This window comes from Talpa europaea (genome assembly GCF_964194135.1).
Source record: "Talpa europaea genome assembly, chromosome: 9".
NCBI lineage: Eukaryota > Metazoa > Chordata > Mammalia > Eulipotyphla > Talpidae > Talpa > Talpa europaea.
The window spans coordinates 13,468,643-13,492,585 of record NC_140076.1 but is presented as its reverse complement, the minus strand read 5'-3'; the positions used below and the strand labels follow the sequence as shown (position 1 = coordinate 13,492,585).

At 52.0% G+C, this 23,943-nt stretch overlaps 1 protein-coding gene across 1 annotated transcript; it reads left to right on the top strand.

Moving 5' to 3' along the window:
• Window positions 1-605: 605 nt before the first annotated feature.
• IFNLR1 (interferon lambda receptor 1) lies at window positions 606-14,661 on the top strand (the record flags this gene model as incomplete). Its single annotated transcript, XM_084244107.1, has 7 exons — window positions 606-663; window positions 3,902-4,025; window positions 7,319-7,503; window positions 9,408-9,550; window positions 11,678-11,837; window positions 12,698-12,822; window positions 13,945-14,661. The coding sequence occupies 7 exons, from the start codon at window positions 606-608 to the stop codon at window positions 14,659-14,661; spliced, it is 1,512 nt and encodes a 503-aa protein (XP_084100233.1).
• Between the last annotated feature and the right edge of the window lie 9,282 nt (window positions 14,662-23,943).

Here is a 23,943-nt window from a genome sequence, read left to right as displayed (position 1 = left end):
GGGTCATCCCTGTTGGCCTAGAGGTTAAGTCTCAGTGCTACAACCACGGACTGCCTGAATTGACTCCCCCACCAGGGAGCTACCCACATGGTGCGGCAGACCTCTCCTGTCTCGCCCTCTGCTCCCCTCAGCAGTGTATTTTGTAGATCCGCCTGTTCTGCTCCCCACTCTGTCTCTGACGAATTATCTCATCCCCCTTCCGCCCCCCCCCACACCCCAGCTCTTCTATGCAAAGATAACTAATAAAAAATCTTTTTAAAAAATTCGCATCTTGGGTATTAATACTAATTTCCCCCTATCCCTTCATCCCCCCCCGAAAAAAAAAAACCCACAGACGTACTGTTTCCACACCCCGCCCGCCCCCCGCGGGAGGAGCACAACCTGGGCCTGGCGCGGGGCTGCCCGAGTTTGCTCTTGGGGCGGGGCGCCGCCTCTCTCGGGGCGTTCTCGGGGAAAGCCCAGGTGGAGTCCCGGGCGCGAGGGGCGGGCCCGCGGCGCGGCCTCCCATTGGCTGCGGGCCGAGTCACCCGGCCGCGGTGGGACTGGGGGGCCGAGGCGCGCGCGGCGGGCGGGGGCCCCGCCGGGCCGGCCGCGGACGCGCCGCCATGCCCGGGGTCGGGCCGTGGGCGCCGCTGCTGCTGTGGCTGCTGCAGTCCGCCTCAGGTAAGGCGCCGGGGGCGGGCTGCGGGGGCTCCGGCCGGGGCGGCCACCCTCCGGGGCGTCCACCCTCCGGCCCGCGGCCACCCCGCGGGGCCCGGGGCGCCCCGCCCGTGTTCCCCGGAGCCTTTCTCCGCGACACAGACCCGAGCTTTAAATTCCTTCAGGAGAGGAAGCTGATTCCCTTCCCTGAGTCCAGCTCAGCGCCGCGAGCACAGGGGGAGAGAGACAGTTTTCAAAGAAGGGGCATTGATTAATAAAGGGCTTTTTGGGGATGTCCTAAAAGCTCTGCCCGCTGTGCGCGGACCGCGCTAGACCCTTCCCAGGCGGGGAGGTCGGCGAAGCCCCGGGGCTCCGGTTCTCTCCTCGGGAGGTGTCCGGCCTGGAAGGCTGGAGCTCTGTCCTCACCTGGCCTTCTGTCTGCTGTCTTTCTAACAAGTGATTTTTTTTTTTCCTGAGAACCCCCCTCAGCCCCAGAAATCCATTGGCAGGGTGCTGAAAACTCCGGTTAAGATCCAGTTATAAGCCCCAACCAATTGTGAGAGAAGCTCAGGAAATTACCCCAAGGATATCTTCCTAGTCTTACTTAGACTCACGATTTAAGAGCTAGAGAGGCTCTGGGACATAATCTAGTAATAATATAAAAAGCAAAATTTCTTGAGCAACCTTTTTGTGCTGGGTACCTCAATATTCCATCTCAGCATGAAGACCCAGCCCTCCTATGAGGCAAGTCTTATTTTCTCCCTTTTCACATGGGGAAACTGAGGCTCAGAGCAGTGAAGGGAAGTTCCCAAGAAGGAAGGCAGAGGTGAGACACGCAGAAGAGAGAAGACAGGCTGAAACAGGCCTGCCAGCTTTGGCCTTGGGGTGGGCAGCTAGAGCAGGGTTCTGTCCACTTAAGTCAACTCAGCGATGTCCCGGCCCCTGACACTGTAGCGGGGACCATTTTTGCAGTTGATGAGGGACAGTGGGCCTGAGTGGGGAGGGGGATAGAGCATCTTTTGTCCCCCGGTTTCACTGTCAAATTCAATAGTTTTCCTGTCTAGACCTTGTTGCGTTGATACTTTCACCCAAGGGACAGTTTATGGACACTACACAAACTGGCGTGATTATTGAAGGTGAAGTGCTGCCAGATTCAAGTTCAAATCCTGGTTCCCACGCAGACTTGACAATGTCAAATTATTTCCCATCTGGCCATCTCTGAGCCTGTGCCCCTCCATAGATGAAGAATGACACCTACCCCATAGTGGGGTTGTCCTGAGGGCCGAGTGAAATTTGGGTTACTGCCAAACTGATGTCTGGCCCCCTCTGAAGGCTCAGTAGAGCGTAGCTACCCTAGTTGCTATATATCCACTGTAGTCAACCTCAGGCTTTGAGGCCTTATCTGCCCTCAAGATACCTCACAAATGCTTATTGACTTTGGCCTCCAGTTGGTCGCCTGCTACAAAGTCCAAAAACTGGGAGCAGTGAACAGCATCAGCAACCAGGTAATCCAGTTCCAGCGAGAGGACACAGGATAGGGTAGAAGCATGCACCCACATTTGGGTCTTAAAGGTTAGGGGTGTGGAGCTGGGTCAAGGGCCATTAGTAGAACTGGCCTTCTTTCCCTGTGCCATTCTATAACTTGTACAGATTCCATCGTGGCCGCTGTGACACTTTACAAAATGAAATTAGCATGGGACTATGAACTCCTAAAGGACAAGAATGGGCTTGTGTTCCATGCTGAAATCTCTGGCACACTGAAATAAATGGATGTTGAAAGAATAAAGCTGAACAGGCCCCGTGCAAACCTAAAAGAGGAAGTGTGGTCCGAAGCTGAGACAGGAGTTACACGAGGCCTGGATTTGAATTCTGATTCTACAGCTTACTAGCTGAGAAGTCCTCAATTTTCTCATCTATAATGTGATGATTGTAATTAGTACCTAGCTCCTAGGAACTTTGGGGAAGATGATAAAATGCAGGCGTAGTGCTTGGCATAGTTCCTGGGACATAGTTAGGACCTAAGACACACTAGCTGCTATCATTAGTACCACCACCACCACCATTGTTAGATCACCACCACTTCCTAGAGAGGTCAGGGAAGACTCCCTGGAGGAAGTGACATTTGAATCAAGAGTTTAAAAGATGAGATGATGAACACCAAGTAGTTAGACACCTGAGTTCAAAGATTGTAATGGTTTGCCAACTAGAATGAGAAGGAAGCTGGCTGCAGCCTAGTGAGCTCATGGGAAGCTACTAGGAGAAGTTAAGATGGCTCCACCAGGCCAAGGCGGGTAGGGCCTTGTGTACCTCGATAAGGAGCATGGACTTTATTCTGAAGGCAAGGGAAGGGCATGGATCTGCATATTTCAGACAATGAGGGTTACAGTGGGAATGAGGAAATGCCGAGGAACGGAAGCAGGGGCCAAATAAAGCGTCACTGAGAGACCATGCCATCTGAGCAGAGATGTGACGGAGTGAAGGAGTGAGCCAGATGGATATTCAGGAGGCACATCTAGGCAGAGGGACCAGCTTGTGCATGAAAAGGCCTAGAGTGTGAGCATGCACAGCGTGCCCCAGGAACAGCGAAAAGCCCAGTGTGGCTGGAGAGGAGGGAGCAGGGGGAGAGGTCAGATTGGGTAGAGTCCTGTGGGGGTTGGGGGAGACTTTGGATCTCACCTTGAATGAAAAGGAAGCCATTAGAGGGTTTTACAAGATGCACATGACCTGATTTTCACCTTAACCTTTGCTGCTATATGAAGAATGGATTGAGGGGAAAGGTTGGAAGCAGTTGGAGGCCTTTAGAATAATCCCAGTTCTCACAATATTCATTCACTCAACAAGTATTTACTGTGCGTGCTGGGAACCACAGCAGGCAGGCTCTGGGGACATGGCTGACAACAAGACAGAGGTCCTGCCCCCTGAGACCCTCAGGGCCATTCCCTCTTAGAGTCTAGGAGAACCGGGTCCATTGTTCTGCAGGTCCTACTGGAACTTCAGGTACCAGCATGAGCAGGAACTTCCAGGTGGGCCACTAAGTCCTGGGGAGGGGAAGGAGCTGCAAAGCAGTCAGTAGATGCTTGGCTATGACTGTAAACCTGACCCCCACATTCACAACCTGCACCCTGCCCCCCCCCATGCTTCTGCCACCCCAGGTATTTCCTGTGTCTTTAAACTCAACCCCACATGCCACACTTCAGCTCCGAATGGCCCATGCCAGACCAGCTGGGAGCTCTAGACTTCATGACCTCTTTCTCCCCCACAGGGAAGCCCCGTCTGGCCCCTCCCCAGAATGTGACGCTCTTCTCCCGGAACTTCAACATGTACCTGACATGGCTCCCAGGACCTGGCAACCCTGAGGATGTGACCTATTTTGTGAATTATAAGAGGTAGAGAGGACTCTCCCAGCTAATGGGGCCAGAAGCCCGAGGGGGTGGGCAGGGGCCAGGGAGTGTTCCCTGAGATAGCTGCGTTTGGTGTGGTCTGCCCTCTGCTGCTCTGACTCCCACGGCCGCATGTGGCAGGTGCTTGGAGAGGGTATTTGATAAAGGTCTGGAGGTGGGAATGATGCTGAATGGAAAACTGCACATTTCTGCCAGGGGTGGGGTGGGTGGTTGAGAACAGCCAGAGTAGGGCTCAAGTGGAGCTGTGAGGTCTCCATGATGGGGGCCAGGATGAGAGACTGGTGGTCCCTCCCACAATAACAGAACCTGTGTTGGGCTTCACTAGAAGGTGGCCCTTTTCCCCACGGAGCCTCCCTCGAGCCTTGGCTTCCTTCCCAACTCAGCAGGCAGCCACTCCAAATCCAGAGGAATCTAAAAATGGAAACGGGGCCTCCCTGGTGGCGCAGCGGTTGAGCGCTGGGTTGCGAAGCTGCCCGCAGCCTCTGCAGCGCTGGTTCGATCCCCGGCTGCCCCCCGGCCACCGGAGGAGGGTCCCACATGGCGCGCAGACCTCTCCTGCCGCCCGCTGCTCCCCTCAGCAGTGTACTTCGTCAGTCTGCCTGCTCTGCTCCCCGCTCTGGCTCTGGTGAATTCTCTCACCCTCCCCGCACTTCTGACTGTACCCAGTGTTTGCATAAATAAATAAATCTTTTAAAAAATTTTTAAAATAAATAAAAATAGAAATGGAAACAGATTTGCCATCTTTGCACATAGATGAGACTCACTTGAAGCTCTTTAGCAGGAGAGTAGGATGATAAAAGCAGACAGTCAGGAGGATTGCTCTAGAATTGATGAGCAGAAGGAAGCAGGAAAGGACAGGAACAGCTGAGCACTCAATCCCCACCCCCAGGTGGCCCGGTGCTAAGGCCTTGCCTGGATACAGTTGATCCTGGAGCAAGGTGGGAGCTTAGGGTCACTGAACCCCCACACTATCAAAAATCTGAGTATAAGGAAATTGTTTTGATGATCCCCCTCAGATACCCAAATCCAAGGATGCTCAAGTCCCTTAGAGTGATGGCCCTCCTTTTCCTTTAGGATTCAACCAATCGACGCCTGGGCTTCATCAAATCTGTGAATGCAGAACCTAGATTTGGAGGCCAACTCTATTTAAAAAAAAAAAAAAAAAAAGGGCATCTAAGGTGGCCCCTCACAGTTCAAGGCCCGATTATTCCTGGGTCAGCTGTACCTCACTTCTTCCTCCCAGTATCACCAGGCTGTCACTGCATTTTCTCCAGCTTGGAGATGAGGAAACAGCTGGGAGAGGTGCTGCGACTGGCCCAAGAAAGCCAGTGATGGAGCCAGAAAACACCCAAGTCTCTCTGGCCCCAGGACTGTGCTCTTCCTGTCCCATCATGACCCTGGTCTGTAGCACCCAGATGAGTTGTGGGGACCAGGTCTGAGGAAGGACAGCACCTTCCAGAAGAACTTTATCATGCACTGTGTGTTTGCTGTGTATCGGCACTGGGCCAATGTCAAATGTATTCACGTAGGAAGGGTCAGTGGCTCCACCCCACTGCGGAAGCAGAAGCGGCAGGAGTGGATTTTGCTGCAAGTCACACAGCCGCAGATAGTGGGGCTGAGTAAAACTGGTTAAAGAGTCGAAAGTGCACCCTCTGGACCCATGTGCTCTCCTGCTCTTTACATTTTTGCACACCTTTGAGGATTACCAAATGGTGATACTGTTGGAATAACCTTATAAAGAGATGTTTCCTCTCCCGTACTATTTCATAGTCAGTGGTACCATTCAAATAGGCAAGATAAAGTAAATGCTCAATTTTTTTTTACCAGTTCTCAAGGAAATAAATGGTTCCTTATCATCTCCCAAAGGTGATCAAGGCTTTTTAAAATTATCATTATGAACGCAAACATTGACATGTCTAACAGTTTCAATCCGTTAAAGCTTATTCTACTCAGTGACTTTTTTTTTTTCAAAGATTTATTTATTTATTTATACAAGCACTGGGTACAGTTAGAAGCACGGGAGGGTGAGAGAATTCACCAGAGCCAGAGCGGGGAGCAGAGCAGGCAGAAGGACCGAAGCACACTGCTGAGGGGAGCAGCGGGCGGCAGGAGAGGTCTGCGCACCATGCGGGACCCTCCGGTGGCCGGGGAGCAGCCAGGGATCGAACTGGCGCTGCAGAGGCTGCGGGCAGCTTCGCAACCCAGCGCTCAACCGCTGCACCACCGGGGAGGCCCTACTCAGTGACTCTTGAGGTAACAGTCTTTTCTAAATCTTCAAAAGTTCTGATTTCCTACTGCTTAACAAGTCCTTCTTTCTCCCTCCTCTTTCAGTTTACTGTTAGCAGTGGGAAAACCCAGGACACGTCTTCAACACTTGGCTTAGACGTCGACTCAACTAAATAGCCCAGTTTATCACTTTTAACTGCTCACTACAAAACACTAGAACGCATTCCTGGCACAAAACCCAGAATCTTATCAGACCTACTCCTCCCCACTCTTTCTCCAGTCTCCACCGCTCTCCCCAGCCTTGCACTGGGCTTTGCCCACAATGACCGCCTTGGTTTTTTCTGGCCAAGTCTAGTTCTTTCCTTTGCTGGTCCTTTCCTTCACTGGCTTCTCCTCATCCTTGCATCCTGGGTTTCAACACTGTCTTCCTGGTCTGTGCCTGAGTTGCCTTTGGAAAGCAGGCACTTCCACATTACCCTACGATCACGGCATTTACCAGCTCCTGGTAAATCTTCTCTGCTTGGTGTGATGATGGTCTCTCATCCCCCTTCCACCAGCGTGCTATTCCTGAGGGCAGGACCAGGACTGTCTTGCACTGCTGAGCCTCAGGAATGATGTCCAGCATGCAGGTCTCTTCTTTGGCCCTCAGTATGCTCAGGAGGTTGGAGTCAGGAACCTGTGAGTTCCCCTTAGACATGCAACACATCACCCAGCATGGTACCTGGCTTATTGCAGGTGGCCCATAAATGCATTGATGTATATAAACGTGTGGCAGGTGGTTACTAGTCCAAGCAGTAGCAGCCACAGCAGTCCTGGGAAGGGCATAAGAGATGGGACTGAGGCTTAAGGACGATGATCAACATAAAATCCCAGAACTAGGAGGGACAGAGCCAGGACTCCAGAGCTTTAGCTTGTAACTAGAATATTCTTTCTTCCTCGGATGATGGCTAGCTGACTGGGGAGACCGAGGGACTGAATCGACTGTGTTCTCTAAGTGCCCGTGTTTCTAGAGGCAGAGTCCACGGCTCAAGGTCTCCTGTCTCCTCCCTCAGCCCTCCAGTATTTCAACAGTGGCGAAAAGTGAAGAACTGCACAGGAACAAAAGAACTGGAATGTTCTCTGATGTGCGAGGAGAAACTGGACCTGTTCAACAAGGTCAAGGCACGTGTGCGGGCATCTTCTCCCATCGGCAGATCCCACTGGGTGGAATCTATGTCCCTGGAATACCTTTTTGATGGTAAGTCTGCAGAAGGCTCTCTGTCCAGGAGCTTGGCTCAGTGGCACTGCTGTGCTAGCATCTATCTCAAAAAGATTTGTGGACATGGCTTCTGTCTGCGGGAGTTTATTTCCATGACATCCACAAGAGACCCATAAAGTTCCTGAGAACTTTGTGTGGGTAGAACCACTGCCAGCTGAACTAAAAGGATATAGAGTATGCATTGAAAGCTGTTAGACCCCCAATATCTATTGGCTTAAGAAGCAGGCTGTTTAAATTATTTAACTGCAAATATGTGTTACCTTTCATGAAAAAGGGAGAATGATTCAGGGAAGGAGCCAAGAGCCTGGAAAGTGATGCTAGGAGCCAAGGAGGAATGTTCCCAGAATCCTAATGGAGTTGACCTGGCTGGATTTCAAAACTGCTTTGGATCAGTGACTCCTTTTTACTTTTCATTGCTCCCTGTTAGAACCAGAATATCTGTAACTGTATCTGATGCTTGTCTCATTTTATGTTGGAAGCAGATAATTTGTTCTTTAGTTTCACTGGTCCTCAAATGAATGGGAATTGTGCCCCAGGTGTTGTACTAAATGGATTGTACCCAGAAAATCATCTCAACCGGATTTGAATACTTTAGATGATAAATCTGAGAATTTGAATTGATGCTGTAATGGGATGACATGAGATCTGGGGGAGCTTTGGGGTGGAATGAATATATTTTGCACTTCAGAGAGGCATGAATAGGAGAGAGGACCATGACAGGCAGGTTGCCCCCCCCCCCCCGAGAGATACTCATGCCTAGTCATCCCTGGAACCTGTGACTATGTTAGATGTTAATATTACATGGCAAGGGCCTCCCTGGTGGCGCAGCGGTTAAAGACAGCGCTGTGAAGCTGTCACCAGCCACTGCAGCACAAGGTCAACCCCCGCCAGCCAGGGAGCAACCCGCAACCCACATGGCTCAGCAGACCTCTCCTGTCTCGCCCACTGCTCCCCTTAGCAGCGTAATTCAGTAGATTTGCCACTCTGTCTCTGGTGAATCCTCTCACCCCCTGCACCTCTAGTCTGCACCCCAGTTCTTGTATGCATAAATAAATAAATCTTTAAAAAATCACATGGCAAAAAAACCTTAATTTAGCTAAGTTCATAGACCTTAAAATAATGAGATTGTTTTGGGTGGCCCACATTAATACTACAAGTCCTTAAAAGCAGAGAACTCTATGCAGCTGGAGGCAGAAGAGATGTAGAAGAAAGGAAAATCAGAGATTTGAAGAATAAGAAGGATTTCCGATTTGGAGGTAGAGGCCCTGTGATAGGAAATGTAGGTGCTGCAGGTACTGAGACACTCCCCCAGCTAACAGCCCGCAAGTCCCACAGTCCCAGGAGTGGGACTCAGCCAACAAGTGAAAGAAGCAAGTTCTCCTGAGGAATTCCAGATAAGAGCCCAGGCCAGCCAGCTTTGTCCTTTCAAGACCAGAGAGGCCGTGTCGGGGCCACCTGGACTCTGACCTACAGACTGTGAGATAACAAATTTGTGTTGTTTTAAGTCACTAAATTTGTTATAATGTGTTACAGCAGCAATGGAAAACTCATACGGGGGGCAGGATTCTGACAGGCCAGTGATATGCAAAGCACCACCAGGGGAAGGGGTGATAGGAGTGAAAGCAGGTTCCCTGTGAACTTGCCCTGGTCCTTTCACCTCTCCAAGATTCATCTACAGATGAGAGTAGTGATATCTCCCTCCCAGGATCACTGCTGTGTTTAAATAAAGTGGTCACAGGACTCTTGATGCTTAGCAGGTGTTTGGCCAACCCTAGTGTGCTTTTTCCTTTCCAGGAGAGTTCTCTGGGCTGGGTGAGGTGTAGGGGAATGGACCCTCGGTGGCCCCCAGAAAGTTCTGACTGGTCCTGTTCTGTTTCTGCCAGTGGAGCCGGCCCCACCTGTCCTGGTAGTCACTAGGACAAAGGAGTTCCTGAGCGTCAATGCCACATACCAGCTGCCCCACTGCATGCCTCCATCAGACTTGAAATATGAGGTGGCTTTCTGGAAAGAGGGGAGTGAAAACAAGGTGAGAAGCCCCTTTCCTGCCCCCAGGCTGAGTTCCCTCCTTCACTGCCCCATCAGACCTCAGTGCTCCTCATCCTCCCAGCCTGCTCCTTGCACACCTCCTCCAGGAAGCCTTCCCAGCATATTCCTCCCTCCTGGCAGTCATCCCCTGGCTCTACACAGTTGTGATTGACCCGTGGCCTACCCCTGCCCTTCTCCACCTAAGAGGCCAAGTGCAGGGCATCCTGCCCATGTGTGTTACAAGTGCTAACAGCTCAGCAGGTTTCTGCCTAATATTTTTTCATTATGAAATCTTTTTTTTCCCTGCTAAAATCTGTATGATGGGCTTCAGGAGGCCTACTGGCAAAGCCACCAGCTTCATTACAATTAAACCAGAAAATACAGGTAAGTTGTCAGAAGAAAACCCTAAGTACCCTGAAGTGACCACAAAGCAATCCTTGGTGTATGTCCATTTCAGACGTGTGTGTGTGTACGCGCGTGTGCATGTGTGTGTATTTGTGGCAGGGATTGGCAAACTTGTTGTGTAAAGAGCCAGCTAGTAAATATTTTTGGCTCTGCAGATCATGTGGTCCATCTCAGCAACTTAACTCTGCAGATGTAATGCCAGAGGAGCCTTAGACAACTGGCAAATGAATGGGCAGAGCTGTGTCCTGGAAAACTGTACCCAGCAAGACAGCAGGCCCTGCCTGGGCCACCGGCCGTGGCCCACTGACCCCTGTTCTTGCTCATTTCTTCCTCTACTTCCCCAGCACTCACACTCCTGACCTCTGTGAACTCTGGCTCCCAGGGCTACAGAACCTCATGCCACATGGTCCCTGCCTTCCAGAACCTTTCAAATATTCTAGAGCAGCGCCCCCCATAGAAATACAGTGCAAGCCATGTGTGTCATTTCAAGTGCTCCACTTTAGGTCAGAAGAAACAGGTGAATGTAATTTTAATAGATTGTATTTCATTCATTAGAATGTTGTTTCACTGTATAATGTAGGAATATTTTGTTGAGATTTTTTTTTTTTTTTTTTTGCTTCGCTTTTGAAAGAGTGTGTAGCTCGTTGTAGGGTAAAGAAAAAATGTCAGGCTTTTCTGCCCTCCCGCCATCAGGATAGATGATGGATCCTTGCAGTCCTGAATGCATGCCTGATGGCGGGCACCTGGAGTCGGGTGTGGGCATAGGTAGATGGGATTCACCTGGGCTGAGACTGGGCTTTTAAGGGCGGCGTCACGGGGACTCTAGTAGAAGCCAAGAACAAACAGAAGCCAAAAGAGAAACCAAGAAGCCGAAGCAGAAGCCGAGAGAAGGCCGGAGAGCCCATAAGAGTGAAGACCTGCTGGGGGCTGGGAGGCTGGCAGGCCCCCCAGCCCTGCAGCACCCCAGCACCCCTGCCTGCCATATGCCTGGTGAACCCCAATAAAAGACCTGAAAAAACCACTGAGGACCCTGACGCCTCCTTTGTCCGGTCTGCTGGATATTAGAAAACCTGCACTGTGTCCATTCCTGGCCTTTACACTCGTGCTTGGAGCCCAAGAGACTCAGTGGAAAAGAAACCCAGGAGTGTTGGTGTAATGGCAAGAAGGGCACAGTACAGGATCTCAATGACCCAAGTAGACGGGCAAAGGAGAGAGAGAGTCCTGGAGCCCTCAGTGGCTTTTGCAGGCTTTTATTGGGATTTACCAGGTACATGGCGGGCCGGGAGGCTGGCAGGCCTCCCAACCCCCAGCAAGTCTTCACTCTTTCTGGGCTCTCCGGCGTTCTCTTGTGTTCTCTGTTTCTCTGCTCCCCACTCTCCTCGTGGTTCTCTCTGCTGGCCTCCCCATGACGCCGCCCTTACAAGCCCAGTCTCAGCCCAGGTGAATCCCATCTACCTATGCCCACACCCTACTCCAGGTGCCCGCCATCAGGCATGCATTCAGGACCTCAAGGATCCATCATCTATCCTGATGGCGGGAGGGCAGAAAAGCCTGATGCTTTTTCACTTACCCTACAGTTGGAAAGTGTTCCTTTAATGCTTGGACTTTAGTACAAAAGATGCGGGGATCACAGGTGTATTCTGTCTGCCATCCCCGCCCCCGCCTGGCTGTGTGAAGCCCACCCCCATAGCAGGTCGGCTTCCCTCTGCTTCTCTCCAAACAGACCCCCTTCCCGATCACTCCCCATGGCCAGCCGGTCCAGATCCCCCTCCAGCCGACCACTGATGAAAGCTACTGCCTCAGTGCCAGAACCATCTACACCTATGCTGACTCCAAATACAGCCAGTTCTCCAACTCCACCTGCTTCTCGACGGAGGCCTCAGGTGGGTGCAACATGGTAGAGAAGCGAGGGCTTTTCCCTGGGCCTCGGGATCTTCATTATATGGTGGTTAAGAACATGAGTCAAGGGCCTCCCCTGGTGGCGCAGCGGTTGAGCACTGGGCTGTGAAGCTGCCCGCAGCCTCTGTAGCACCGGTTCGATCCCCGGCCACCGGGCGAGGGTCCCACATGGCGCGCAGACCTTTCCTGCCGCCCGCTGCTCCCCTCACCAGTGTACTTCGGTCCTTCTGCCTGCTCTGCTCCCCGCTCTGACTCTGAGAATTCTCTCACCCTCCCGCGCTTCTGACTGTACCCAGTGCTTGTATAAATATATCTTTAAAAAAAAAAAGAACATGAGTCAAGAAACACAGTCACCTTAATTATAACCCTAGATCCACCACATTCTCTGTGTCTTTGAGGAGCTGACATAACCTCTCTGAACATTGGTTTCCACAATCTGTAGGATGGGTTTATTCTAAGGATTTTTTTTTTTTTAGATTTATTTTATTTAATTATGTATACAAGAACTGGGGCATAGACCAGTGTCACAGAGGGTGAGAGGATTCGCCAAAGACAGAGTGGGGAACAGAACAGGCAGACTGACTGAAATACACTACTGGGGGGAGCAGTGGGCGAGACAGGAGAGGTCTGCGGCGCCATGTGGGTCACCTCCCTGGCCAGGGATTGAACTCCTGCTGCAGTGGCTGCAGATAGCCTCATAGTGCCGAGACTTTACCCCTTCCACCACCAGAGAGGCCCTAGTCTAAGGATTTAATTGGACAATGTGAATCCCCAGCATATATGCACTTGATAGCCGGAGCCATTGATGTGGCTTCTGTGGTTGTTACTATCTTTTCTTCCTCAGGAACCAACTGGGCTTTCCTGGTGCTGCTGCTGCCAGTGCCATTGGCCATTGCCACAAGGTGTGTGATCCAGAAAAGCGTCAGAGGGAACCCCTGGCTCCAGCAGACACAGAAGCCACAGGCCCTGGTATGCAAATTGGGGGGAAGGCGTGGCAGAGGTGGAGAGACTAGATTTAGAGGTACTGCACATGGAATATCAAGGTGATCCAGACTGCAAAACGTCCCCTATCTATGAGCCTAAATTTTTATCATTAGCAATTCACTCCTTTGGCATTAAACTAAAGCCAAGTATGCCTGGGAGGAAAACCTGACTTAAGTCCCTTTTAGTTAAGTAACTTCATCTCTGCTAATGATTGGTCAGTTGCCAAGAGCAGAGCCCCCAGCCTTGGGACTCAACAGCGGTAACCAGAGGGACAGAGGAGAGCCTAGCAGCAGAAGGGGAAGTCACAGAAGTGCCCCATCACTTCTGAGTTCACAGTTTAACCACGGCAAGTCTTGTCCAGGCTGACCCCAGAATTTCACCCCTTGTCTGTTGTTTCACTCCCTTAGAACCCAGGGGCCAGCTGGGCCAGGGGGAAGGCTGAAGAGGTCAGATGGCTTAGATTTGTTCAGACAAGGGCCTGGCCAGGGAAGCTGAGCCCTGGTGAGGGCTGGTGGGCATGGGGACCTTTGAGGATGTATTTAGAGTGTCCCTGCCACGTGGGAATCAAGCTCCTGGCGCTAGATGTGCAGGGAACTCTCACGAGTGAAAGATGACCTCTGTTAGATGTGTCTGCACCCTGCCCCGCCCCTCCACCTTCCCATTTACTGGACAGATGCAGTTGGGCTCCCAGCAGCCAGCCCCTGTGTCCTGGGGGCTTGCTCTGCCTCCAGTGTCCACGCTGCTGTGCGTGGCAGGGTGCAGGAGCGCCTGGGAGTGAGCCTGTCACCCACATTTCCATCCCTCCCCAACCCCTGGCAGGACCTGGTGAACAAATACCCCCCTGTTCCGAGCCGTGGGCTGCACTGGCTCCCCAGGTCCCTAGCAGGCTTCAGCTCCTAGGCAAGCTTGCCATGACAGCCTCTTATTGGTGCTCCCTGCCCCCATCTCATTTGCCCACTCCCATCCCGGTGTGTCCTGGGGTCACTCCCCAAAGAAACTGCTCACATGTAAATCCTTGACTCAGAGTCAGTTTCCAGGGGAACCAAATGCGGACATTCATACTTCAGGAGGCCCTGACTTCTCTCTTCTCTCCACCCCTCAAATCAGGACTTCTCTGGACACAGACACTCCGTGGCAACCTTTCAGCCCTGTGGCCCAGAGAGGCCAGATAACTTGGTCCTCTGTTCCCCAAAGGAACTGACCAGAAGGGTCAGGCTGGCCCCGAGGGTGCGCGCCCCAGCCCCTGTGCAGGCAGGGCCGGACGGCAGTGCCCGGGACGAGGGTGAGGGTGAGGATGAGGACGAGGATGACAGTGGCCGCATCCAGCCCTATCTTGAACCACCCCCCTTCCTGGGCCAGGAACTCCAGATCCCAGCGGGGCCTGGGACACCTCTGGCCCAAGTCAAAGAGTCTCCTGCTTGGGACTGTTCGGACAGAAGCTGGCCCAGCACTGGGGGCTCCTCTTCCTGGGACGAGGCTGGGTCCTCAGGCTATACGGCCAAGAAGGGGCCTGGCCCAGGGCTGGGTGGGGACAAACTCTCTGAGGACACAGGTTCCCAGGAAGAGTCCTTGAAAGATGACGTCCCCTCCTGGGCCCACCCAGACTCCTTTTCACTAAGACTGAGTCTGCTGCCTGAGGAGCTCCCCATTTCTCTTAAGACACTGACCTTCATGGACAGCAGCCCCGAGGATGAAGAGGAGGAGGAAGAGGAGGACGGGAGGGAATCAGAAGCTGAGGACAAGGGTGCTGGCAGCTGGGAGGCTGAGAGCCTCCAGGGGACTGAGGTCAGAGGTAGGACACTGGGACATTACGTGGCCAGGTGAGCTGACCCCCACGGCCTGCCAAGTCTGGTGCTGCTGAGCCTCCTAAGGACCTCAAGACTCCAATGAGACTTGTGCATCTGGGAGTGTCATCACTGAGACAGTGGAGGGTCTTGGAAGCCCTTTGGGGAACTGAACCCCAAAAAAAGCTGTTGGTCAGGTTGGGCAATCACAAGCCACGGCGTCCTCTGACCCGTACTTTGGGCTGAGCTGCAGGAGGAGTTGAGGAAAGGCTGGGTCCAGGTCAGAGGTGAGTGGGCAGCTCATCCCCCTGTCCCCATGGGGAGAGGCCAGGAGGGAACATGAAACAGGTGAGGTCAGGCTGAGGTGGACATCAGTGGGTGACACCATTAGGGCCATCTGGAATTTGGGGAGAAGGAACTTTGGACACACAGGTGCACCAGTCTCCTTTCTTCTTGCACCCATGGAGCTCCCCCCACCCCAAGTCTCGGCCGCCTCATCTTCCCCCTCGGGCAGGCAGTAAACCTTAGTGCCCTTAACGTGCCCTTAACAAAGGTGTTAGAGGGGAAGTGAAAGGGCCTTGGCCTTCAAATCCCAATCATGGAGTTGCAGTTTTTAACCTCAGATAGGCCTGGGTCCTCGTCCCGGCTCTGTGCTTACTGCTTGTGTGGCCTTGGGTCTGCTGCCTCCCTTCTCTGTGCCTCAGTTTCCCTATCTGCAGCCGCCACCTGGGGTGCTTTAGGATTCTAAGAGAGACACATGTACAGCATGATGTCTGCCGTGTTGCCGCTCCCTCCAGAAGGAGGCTGCTGGGTGTCCCCCCCCCGTGACTCCACGGCTCAGCGACGGGAAGCTTTCGTCTCTCCACTTCCCCCGCGGCTCTTCTACCTCCTCCCTCGCCCACCTCCTTGGGCAACTGAGCTCTCAGGAGCCAGCGTCCTGTCCTTTTTCCCAACAAAGAACCAAATGGCCCACCTTGCGGGGGTCCTGATTTGTGGAGGACAGGACAGCATCCGGCAGGGAGCTGGGCACCCGGGCCTGGGCACCATTTTAGCATTCAGACCTGCTGGTGGACTGCTGTGCTTATAAGGTCCCATTTTCCCTTCCAGTGATGGGCAGTCAGTGTCTCTGGCAGCAGCTGGGGGGAGGGTGGGCTTTGTTAACCCGCAGCCACCTGGATATGTGCAAGCAGGTGTCGCTGAGTTTTCACTCACAGCGACCAAGACTGGTGTAGGTTTGTGGCTGGGGAGCTGAACAATCTTGACTCTGTGATCAGGTGCTGCCCTTTAACCTGCCAGGACTTCCCCTTCTCCTGAGTGAAGAAAGGAGCTTCATAGAGGCAGTTACCCACAGGGCTGTATTATTTATTTTGTTTTTTCTTATATACTGCCTGGCCTGGTGCCTAGTCATTAGAAGGTGCTCAGTTAATAATGGTTGGACGGAAGCATGGCTGGATGGATGCATGGCTGGATGACTTGAAAAGAACTGGATCTGATTAGATAGGGAATGCTTTAAGTACCAAAAGAGCTTTCAGTATGCCTGAAGCTGGAATATGAGTTTGGGGGCAGATGTCAGAGATGGAAAATACTGTAACTTGTAACTTATTCGACCACACATTTGTTATTTTTCCCCATCACCCTCCCTTGTGTCCCTCTTATCCCTTTCCCTCCCCCCACACCCTCAGAGCCCTCAGGAGGTTTTACATTATTGAATTGTTTACAATATAGATATCCAGTATTTGTTTTTATCATTTTGACTTTGCTGCACATAATTCTCTCAAATCCTTTTGTTGAAAATGGATGCATTTCATCCTGGCTATAGAGTACTCCGTGGTGTGGATAGACCACATCTTCCTGATCCAATCATCTGTCGGTGGACATTTAGGCCACTTCCGTGTCCTACCTACTGTAAATGTTGCCATTGTGAACATTGTGGAATGTTTGGGGTTTTGTGTCTATGGCTTCATATTCTGTGGATGGATGCCTCAGAGTGGGATTTCCACGTCCTACAGTATTTCCATTTTTCGTTTTCTAAGCTATTCCAGATTGCTCTCCACAATCCTTGCACCAGTTAACATTCCCCACGATGGTGAAACAGGGTTCCCTTTTCTTTGCACCCAGGCCTGTGGTTTTAAAGTCAGCCTGAGAGTATAGTAGTCAATGAAAGATCTGGAAAAGCTCCCAAGGGAATCTCATCCAGAGGTTCTTAAACCGTGATGCCAAAAGGCTTTGGGTTCCGAAGTCTCAGTGGGAGCAGGAGACCATGGGTTACAGGATTCCCCCACCTCAACCAGAGCAACCTCCTTGTCCCCTGACTTATTCCAGTGGCCTTCCCCATGAGGTGTGTTTCAGGTGCCCACCGCCACAGAAGAGGTTAGCAGACCACTTTTTAAATTGTACATGTGTTTTGTCTCAAAGGAGCTAAAATGTTGGCTTACTGTGTATTTCCCTACCAGGGAGATCTTTGGTCTCTGGTCAGCTGGGCTGACCGCTATCCCCATGGCCATGTCAACAATACCTTTGCTGGAACACACATGCATTTCTGCAGGGTTTCCCTAAAATCAGACTACGTCGTTGAGCACAAAGAACCACAAACCAGAATTATGGGGTTGGGGAATACTGGGTGCTCAAGAAAGCACCCAGACCAACATCAACAGAACCCAGAGACTGGGAACTGTGATCTGAACTCCCAAGTCTCTCTTGAAGGACATCAGGTGAAGAGTGGGTGATGCCTCGGGCTCAAGCCACTTTATATTTCTTTCAGAATACTGAGTAGGTGATATATTGTTCTAGATGTTGGTATTTATTTCTAATTGTGTTCATTGTTTATATCCTATTTAACTAATTTCCTAATGTTTGTTAGTACTACTCTAAACTGTTTTTAAATAAAGCTATTTTTAGAGAAAAAGGCAGAATTGAATGGGAAAGTGTGTGCTCTTGTTTTTCAAAGACTCTTTGCCAATCATTTGAGAAATCTGGCTATTAGCACTACAAGGGTCTTGGCTTGGGCCCCAGCAGCATAACCAGAGACATTTGAGGGTATAAAGGGGCGCACTGGCTCCAGAAAGCACAGGAAAATACCAACAGGAGAGCAGGGAATGACACAGGAAGGCAGCTAGTTCAGGCGCTTAGTCTAACAGGTTGCTCCTTTGGGTCTTTGGGGCTCAGTCTCCCCACTCCCAGAGGCGCTTTGGGAGCTCAGTCTCAGATGCCCCATATTTCCTCCCCTGTCAGGGGTAGAGCAAGGGCTTTTATCCACCAACTCCTATCAGGAGTAGGGAGCCACTCCCTCCCATAGTGAGGCAAGTACCTTCTGTTTGAATCCATGTGGGTGCAGGAGAAGGGGGGGGGGGCGCCAGAGGGACGGGACACCCACGTACCTGCACAGTGAAGCCACCACCCCGACAGCCCCCCCATTACGATAATCGGTGGAAAGTACAGAACATCCCCCATGGCTGGCTCTGTTTGAGATAATACAAAATGTATGTTGGGCCCTGATCCCTGGCCCAAAGCTCCTGAAACGCTGGTAATTTCCTAAGTGATAAGAGCACTAGAAGCACCTCATATTCGGCCTTTGACCGCTTCCTGACACAGGGCTCCTGAAACCCTTGTAACAGGTGGTAGCGGCACCTTTTGTCCTAACGAGGCAATTGATTCCAGGTGGGCTCCTGGGTGGGGCTGGTCACCGGGTAAAACCAAGGCATCATTAAGAGTTCAGAATCGTCAGCCCTTCTCCTCAAGAAGGAAAAAGGGCTGAAAACAGTTGTTAATTGATCAGGCCCCTATGGGAAGACCTCCTCTATAAAATTCCAAGAGAGTCAGAGCTTCCAGGTTGGCAAACACCACCACCCCGAAAGAGTGACACACCCAACTCCACAGGGCAGAAGCTCCGAGCTCGGGACCCTCTCGGCCTCGCCCTCTGCATCTCCCCTCCTGGCGGTTCCTCTGCACCCCTTACTGTGTCCTTTAACCAGCTGGTAAATGTTAGTGTGGCCCTCAGCTCTGTGAGCTGCTCTAGCAAATGAGTCCAACCCAAGGAGGGGGTCCTGGGGACCTTGGATCTGTAGCTGGTGGGTCAGAAACACAAGTAACAAGCTGGGCTTCCAACTGGCATGTGAAGTGGGGGCAGCGGGGTTGGGGGGCACTGCCTTGGGGCCCTAACCTGAGAGACCTGATACCAACCCCAGTTATATGTAGGTAGTTACCAACTCCAGTTATCCCAAGGGGCTTGCAGAATTGCCTAATGTGGGGGAGAAACCCTCATGTCTGGTGTCAGGAGTGTTGTGAGTGTAATAAGGAGAGAGTGAAGGAAAGTCTGGTTTTTCTCTAAAACACCCTGCAAACCTAAACACGTCCCCTTGCGTCTCCACTGGGGAGGGTCCTCCAGCTTCCAGCCGTTCTCCCAGGACCAACCGGTAAGTGCCCTGCCCTGTGCTTGTAAATTGTTCACCATCTGCTGATGTCAGGGCAGACTCAGGAGTCAAGCTGAGCTGATCTAGTAAGTCCCTTTGCCTGGAATTCCAAAACCTTGCTGGTCAGCGAGGCCTGCAACAGTTCCCACTCAGGGTAATGAGAAAGCCAGTGTGCCGAGGAGACAAGAACCGGGCCACCAAGTGAGGCACCAAGATGAGAAAAGTCCTGGTTCCAGTCCATTCCGAGGCACAGCAGCAGCCCTGACCTCTACAGCTTCCCTGCTACCTACGTTTAAGTGAGCACCTAAGCCATCTGCCAGGGTCTTCTAATACTTGCCACCAAATATCACAAAGAGACTGTGATTCTCACAGCCTGTGGTCAGGTTTGGGTATCTGCCCCCTGGAATGGCAGAGCAGTAGGACCTTTCCAGAATACAGGGCAGAACTCCCTGGCCCTGCTGCCCTCCCCTGCCAGGTCACCTTCTGAGTTTCTCTTGGCCTGTTTGCCACCACCTTCTGGAACGTGGTGGGATGGCAGGGCGGCGGTGGCCCGTGTTCTTACAAAGCTCAGGACAGCTAGGAAGGGAGGGTTACACCCTGAGCACTTCTTTAGAAGAAGGACTGATTTCCTCTTGGCACCAGCACCTGGCATAGGATGGCAGCTTGGTATTGAGTAAATGGACAAAGGAATGAATGAGTAAACTGATGTATAAACTGGTTGGGGCTGATTTACATATACAGGAATCCTTCTCTCTGCGAAAGTTAATGATAATTGCTTCTTTCCACTTCCAGCTTACAAAGGTTTCATAGGAACACACTTTTGGCTAGCGGGGAAACCTGTAATGTGTCTAAGCATCTTGCATTAGGTGACACCATCCTAGATCCCAACTTCCTGTCCCATGTAGATGACTCTCCTCCCTCCACCCAGCATCTGCTCTGTGGTTGGTGCTCCTCAGTGAGGGAAAATGATCAAGGAGGCAGAAGTAGGGAACAAAACAACAATGGTGTGACTTCTTGATATACGATCTAGCCCTTGATCAGCGGCTACCTGCTGACATCATCTTTGACCTCATGCCTGTGTGCATAAAATGGGGCTAAAGGGATGAATGTTTGGTGTTAAAAAACAATAAATCAGCAGTTACATCTATACTAAGTAACTAAATCAGTGAGTCAATTCCATGAGTCAATTACTCAAGGCTATTGCTCCATGCCAGGATCCAACCCAGCCCAGGGAAGCCACCCCACCCCGCCCCTCCGCCAGCATGTGATGATACAGGAAAATGGAGGCTTGACAGCTTTTTATACATTTCCTGGTATTCCCCACACACACACACCCACTGCCTCTTTAATTGGGTCAGGAGAAGGGTGAGGGCTGGGGAGGGGTCCCAAGGTAGGGATATCTTGGAAGGGATATCTTGGTGCCTTGGAGGGGTATCAAGATATCTTGATATCTTGGAGGGGTCCCAAGGTAGGGATATCTTGGTGCCTGTCCTGGTGGGAAAAAAACATCAGCAGTGAAGGAAAGCCCCCCTCAAGGTGGCTCTAGCCAGGTGAGTCCCATCATTTCTTTGCATGGTTTGTACCCACTCTAAGCCTCAGCTTCTCTGGGCACTAAATGAACATCTTCGAAGGCAGATTCCAGCAGGCTCTGACCCCACCCTACTCCCTTCTCCATGCTCCAGGCCCTCTCGCGGAATTCCCCTCCTAAATAACTCCAGCCCAACCATGAGGTCTGATCTGAAATTTGGCTTCAAAAATTACTCCCAACGCAAACGTCCAGGGGCTCATGGATCTTTGTCCTCATTGCCCCTCCCTCCATCCCCATGCCTACATGGCCCAAGTCTGGGTTTTTGCAAAGGTTTTTAAGGGACTTGACTTAGTCTTGGGTCCTCATTTCATAGGAGAGGTGACTCACTGCATGATATTTCCGCCTCAGCAGTGTCCACAGACATCAGCTTGTTGGCCCCAGCAACACTGAGAAGGACTGTTATTTCCCTTTTGTGGATGAGAAGACTGAGGGCAACACTGAGTGACTTACACGTTGAGGGAAGCAGCAGAGCCAGGATTCGAACCAGAGTCCTTCTGCCCAAAACCCAGATTCCGTTCACTACCTGGCTCCCAGGGACAGGTGAAACTGCCCCCCAATCCTGGTATGAGACACAGGGTCTCCCCGATGTTTCTATGAAGAAGCATGGTCCTCGAAGCATGCACCTACCTGCTGCCTGCTCCAGGAGCAGATCATCCTGAGTGAGAGCTGAAATTACAAGCAGAGCTGAGCTGAGTCTGTGCAAGTCCCCGTGAGTAGCCCTGGCAGGACTTCTGGAGGTTCAACCCAAAGTGACATAGGACCAAGGGCCCAAGAGGTCCAAGGCCCCTTAAGCCTTCTAGACCTGCTTTCATTCACAGATAAAGTGGGGTCTGAGAGGGGCCAAGACATATTCTCAGTCACCTGGAGTCAGCGGCAGGGCTGGAGCAGACCAGCTCCCAGCCTAGGGCATTGAGTCGTTATTCCCGATCCCTACAGCCCAGGCTTGGCGCCTGATAGACTCCAACGGGAGTCTGATTCTCAGACTCTGTAAGAAGAGGCTCGGTTGATCAGACTCTGTAAGAAGAGGCTCGGTTGGGTTGCCGGAGCCTCCTCCCTTTCTCTTCTCATGCATGAATGCTCAGGGACCCCCTTCGGTCTCTCACCTCTCTCACCGCTGAGTCACCAATCACAGAGGCAGCTCAACATGACTCCCGGCCCCCAAGCACACCCCACTGCCTCTGGATGTTCTTGTTTCTGCAGCACAGGGCTGGCAACCTTGCACTGAGAGAAGGGATGGGAGCAGGTCACATTTCAGAGCATTGTCACTTCAGGACATGCTTTTTCTCAGCTCCATCGGGGAAGTTCCACCACCAGTAGTGATGCCCTGGCCAGCCCCACCCAGCACACGTGCTCACTCAGCAAATATTGCCAGGACCTGCTCCGAGCCAGCTCATGCTGGATGCCAAGATGTCAAGACAAGCAAGCTACAGGCCTGTCCCCATGCTGGCAACAGTGGGAGCAACATGGTGTGACACACACTGTGGGCAGGAGGATGGGGGGGTCGGGTAGTACAAGGGACTGGACAGCACAGAGCTGGGGCCCCTAATTCAGCCAGGAGAGCAACGCACATAAGCAGGGCTTCTAGGAGATAGTGAATTTGAGGCGAGATCTGCAGAATAAATGACCAGGAATTAGATCCGAAAGAGGGGTGGGAAGGATGTTAGGGGTATTGGGTAGAGTTCATACAGACAGAGGCAAGATAACATACAGTGTATTGGAAAAAATCTATCAGAGAGAAAATAAATGCATTTTCCGGGCAGTGGGAACCAGAGAACCCACAGGGGGAAGTGTCTCTGTGAGGGTCAGCTCCACACATCCATGCTCACGGCTGTTCCCTCTTCAGCCATGTGGAGGGGACAGAGAGACACACGTCTCACTGGATTTTAGAGAGCACAGGATTTTAGAGAGGATGAGGTTGTCCAGGAAATAGCCACCGGTGGTCCCATCTCTTGTCAACAGGAGCAGCCCAGCCGCCACAGCCACGCCAGGGAGGAGCGCCTTTCATCAAAAGAAGTGTGTCCCCTCGCCCCCCACTGCCTTTCCTGTTTAGTGATCACACAAAAAGGGGCCCCACCCGCCTCCAGCACCAGCCTGTCGGATAGTGAAGACGGTGCTGGTGTCTCTTGTCCCCCCGGCCCTGGTCCCTCCCTTCCACTCTTACACGTGGACATGGCTGAAGAGTGATAATGAGCAATGCCAACTGCGCCATGGCCCAGAGCCCTAGGAGGGCTTTTAAGGTGAGACAGTTGTGCCTGGTGTTGTCATGAGTGACTCTGGGGAGGGAGTTTGGCGCAGGCAGGGGAAATAGCATCCACAAAGGAGGGGACACCAGACAGAGGCATGTCTCCACTGCTCCTTGTTGTGCCCAGTAACCTTGCTTTTCCTGAGTGTAGAAGGAAGCCTTTTCTGCAAAGACTTTAGAAAATGCAGGTGAGTAAAAGAAAGAAAATAAAAACCACCAGTAATCCTATTACCACTCAGGATAATTCCATTTCTACCTTTTTCTTTACATGGGAACATAGGTCTTTGAACCAGTTTATGCCACACTTCTTTTCATTGGCTGAAATATGGTGACTCTTCACAGACACCAAACATTTCTCCCCCAGCATTCTTCAAAGGAAAACTGCATCCCCTTGGCATTGGGTGCCCTGCTATTACTCATTTAACCAAACCCCTATCATTGGACATGGAGGCTGTTTTTGATTGTGGTTGTTTTTACTATTAGAAATGAAGTTCTTTAGGGCCTCCCCTGGTGGCACAGTGGTTGAGCGCTGGGCTGTGAAGCTGCCCACAGCCTCTGCAGCGCCAGTTCGATCCCCAGCCGCCGGGCGAGGGTCCCACATGGCGCGCAGACCTCTCCTGCAGTGCCCGCTGCTCCCCTCAGCAGTGTATTTCATCAGTCTGCCTGTTCTTTTTTTTTTTTTTAATTTTTTTTTTTTTTAGAGGCATGTTTTACTTATTTATTCATTCATTTGTTTGTTTTGTTTATACATGCACTGGGTACAGTCAGAAGCGCGGGAGGGTGAGAGAATTCACCAGAGCCAGAGCGGGGAGCAGAGCAGGCAGAAGGACCGAGGTACACTGCTGAGGGGAGCAGCGTGCGGCAGGAGAGGTCTGCGCGCCATGTGGGACCCTCCTCCGGTGGCCGGGGAGCAGCCGGGGATCGAACCGGCGCTGCAGAGGCTGCTGGCAGCTTCGCAACCCAGCGCTCAACCACTGCGCCACCGGGGAGGCCCCAGTCTGCCTGTTCTGCTCCCCGCTCTGGCTCTGGTGAATTCGCTCACCCTCCTGAGCTTCTGACTGTACCCAGTGCTTGTATAAATAA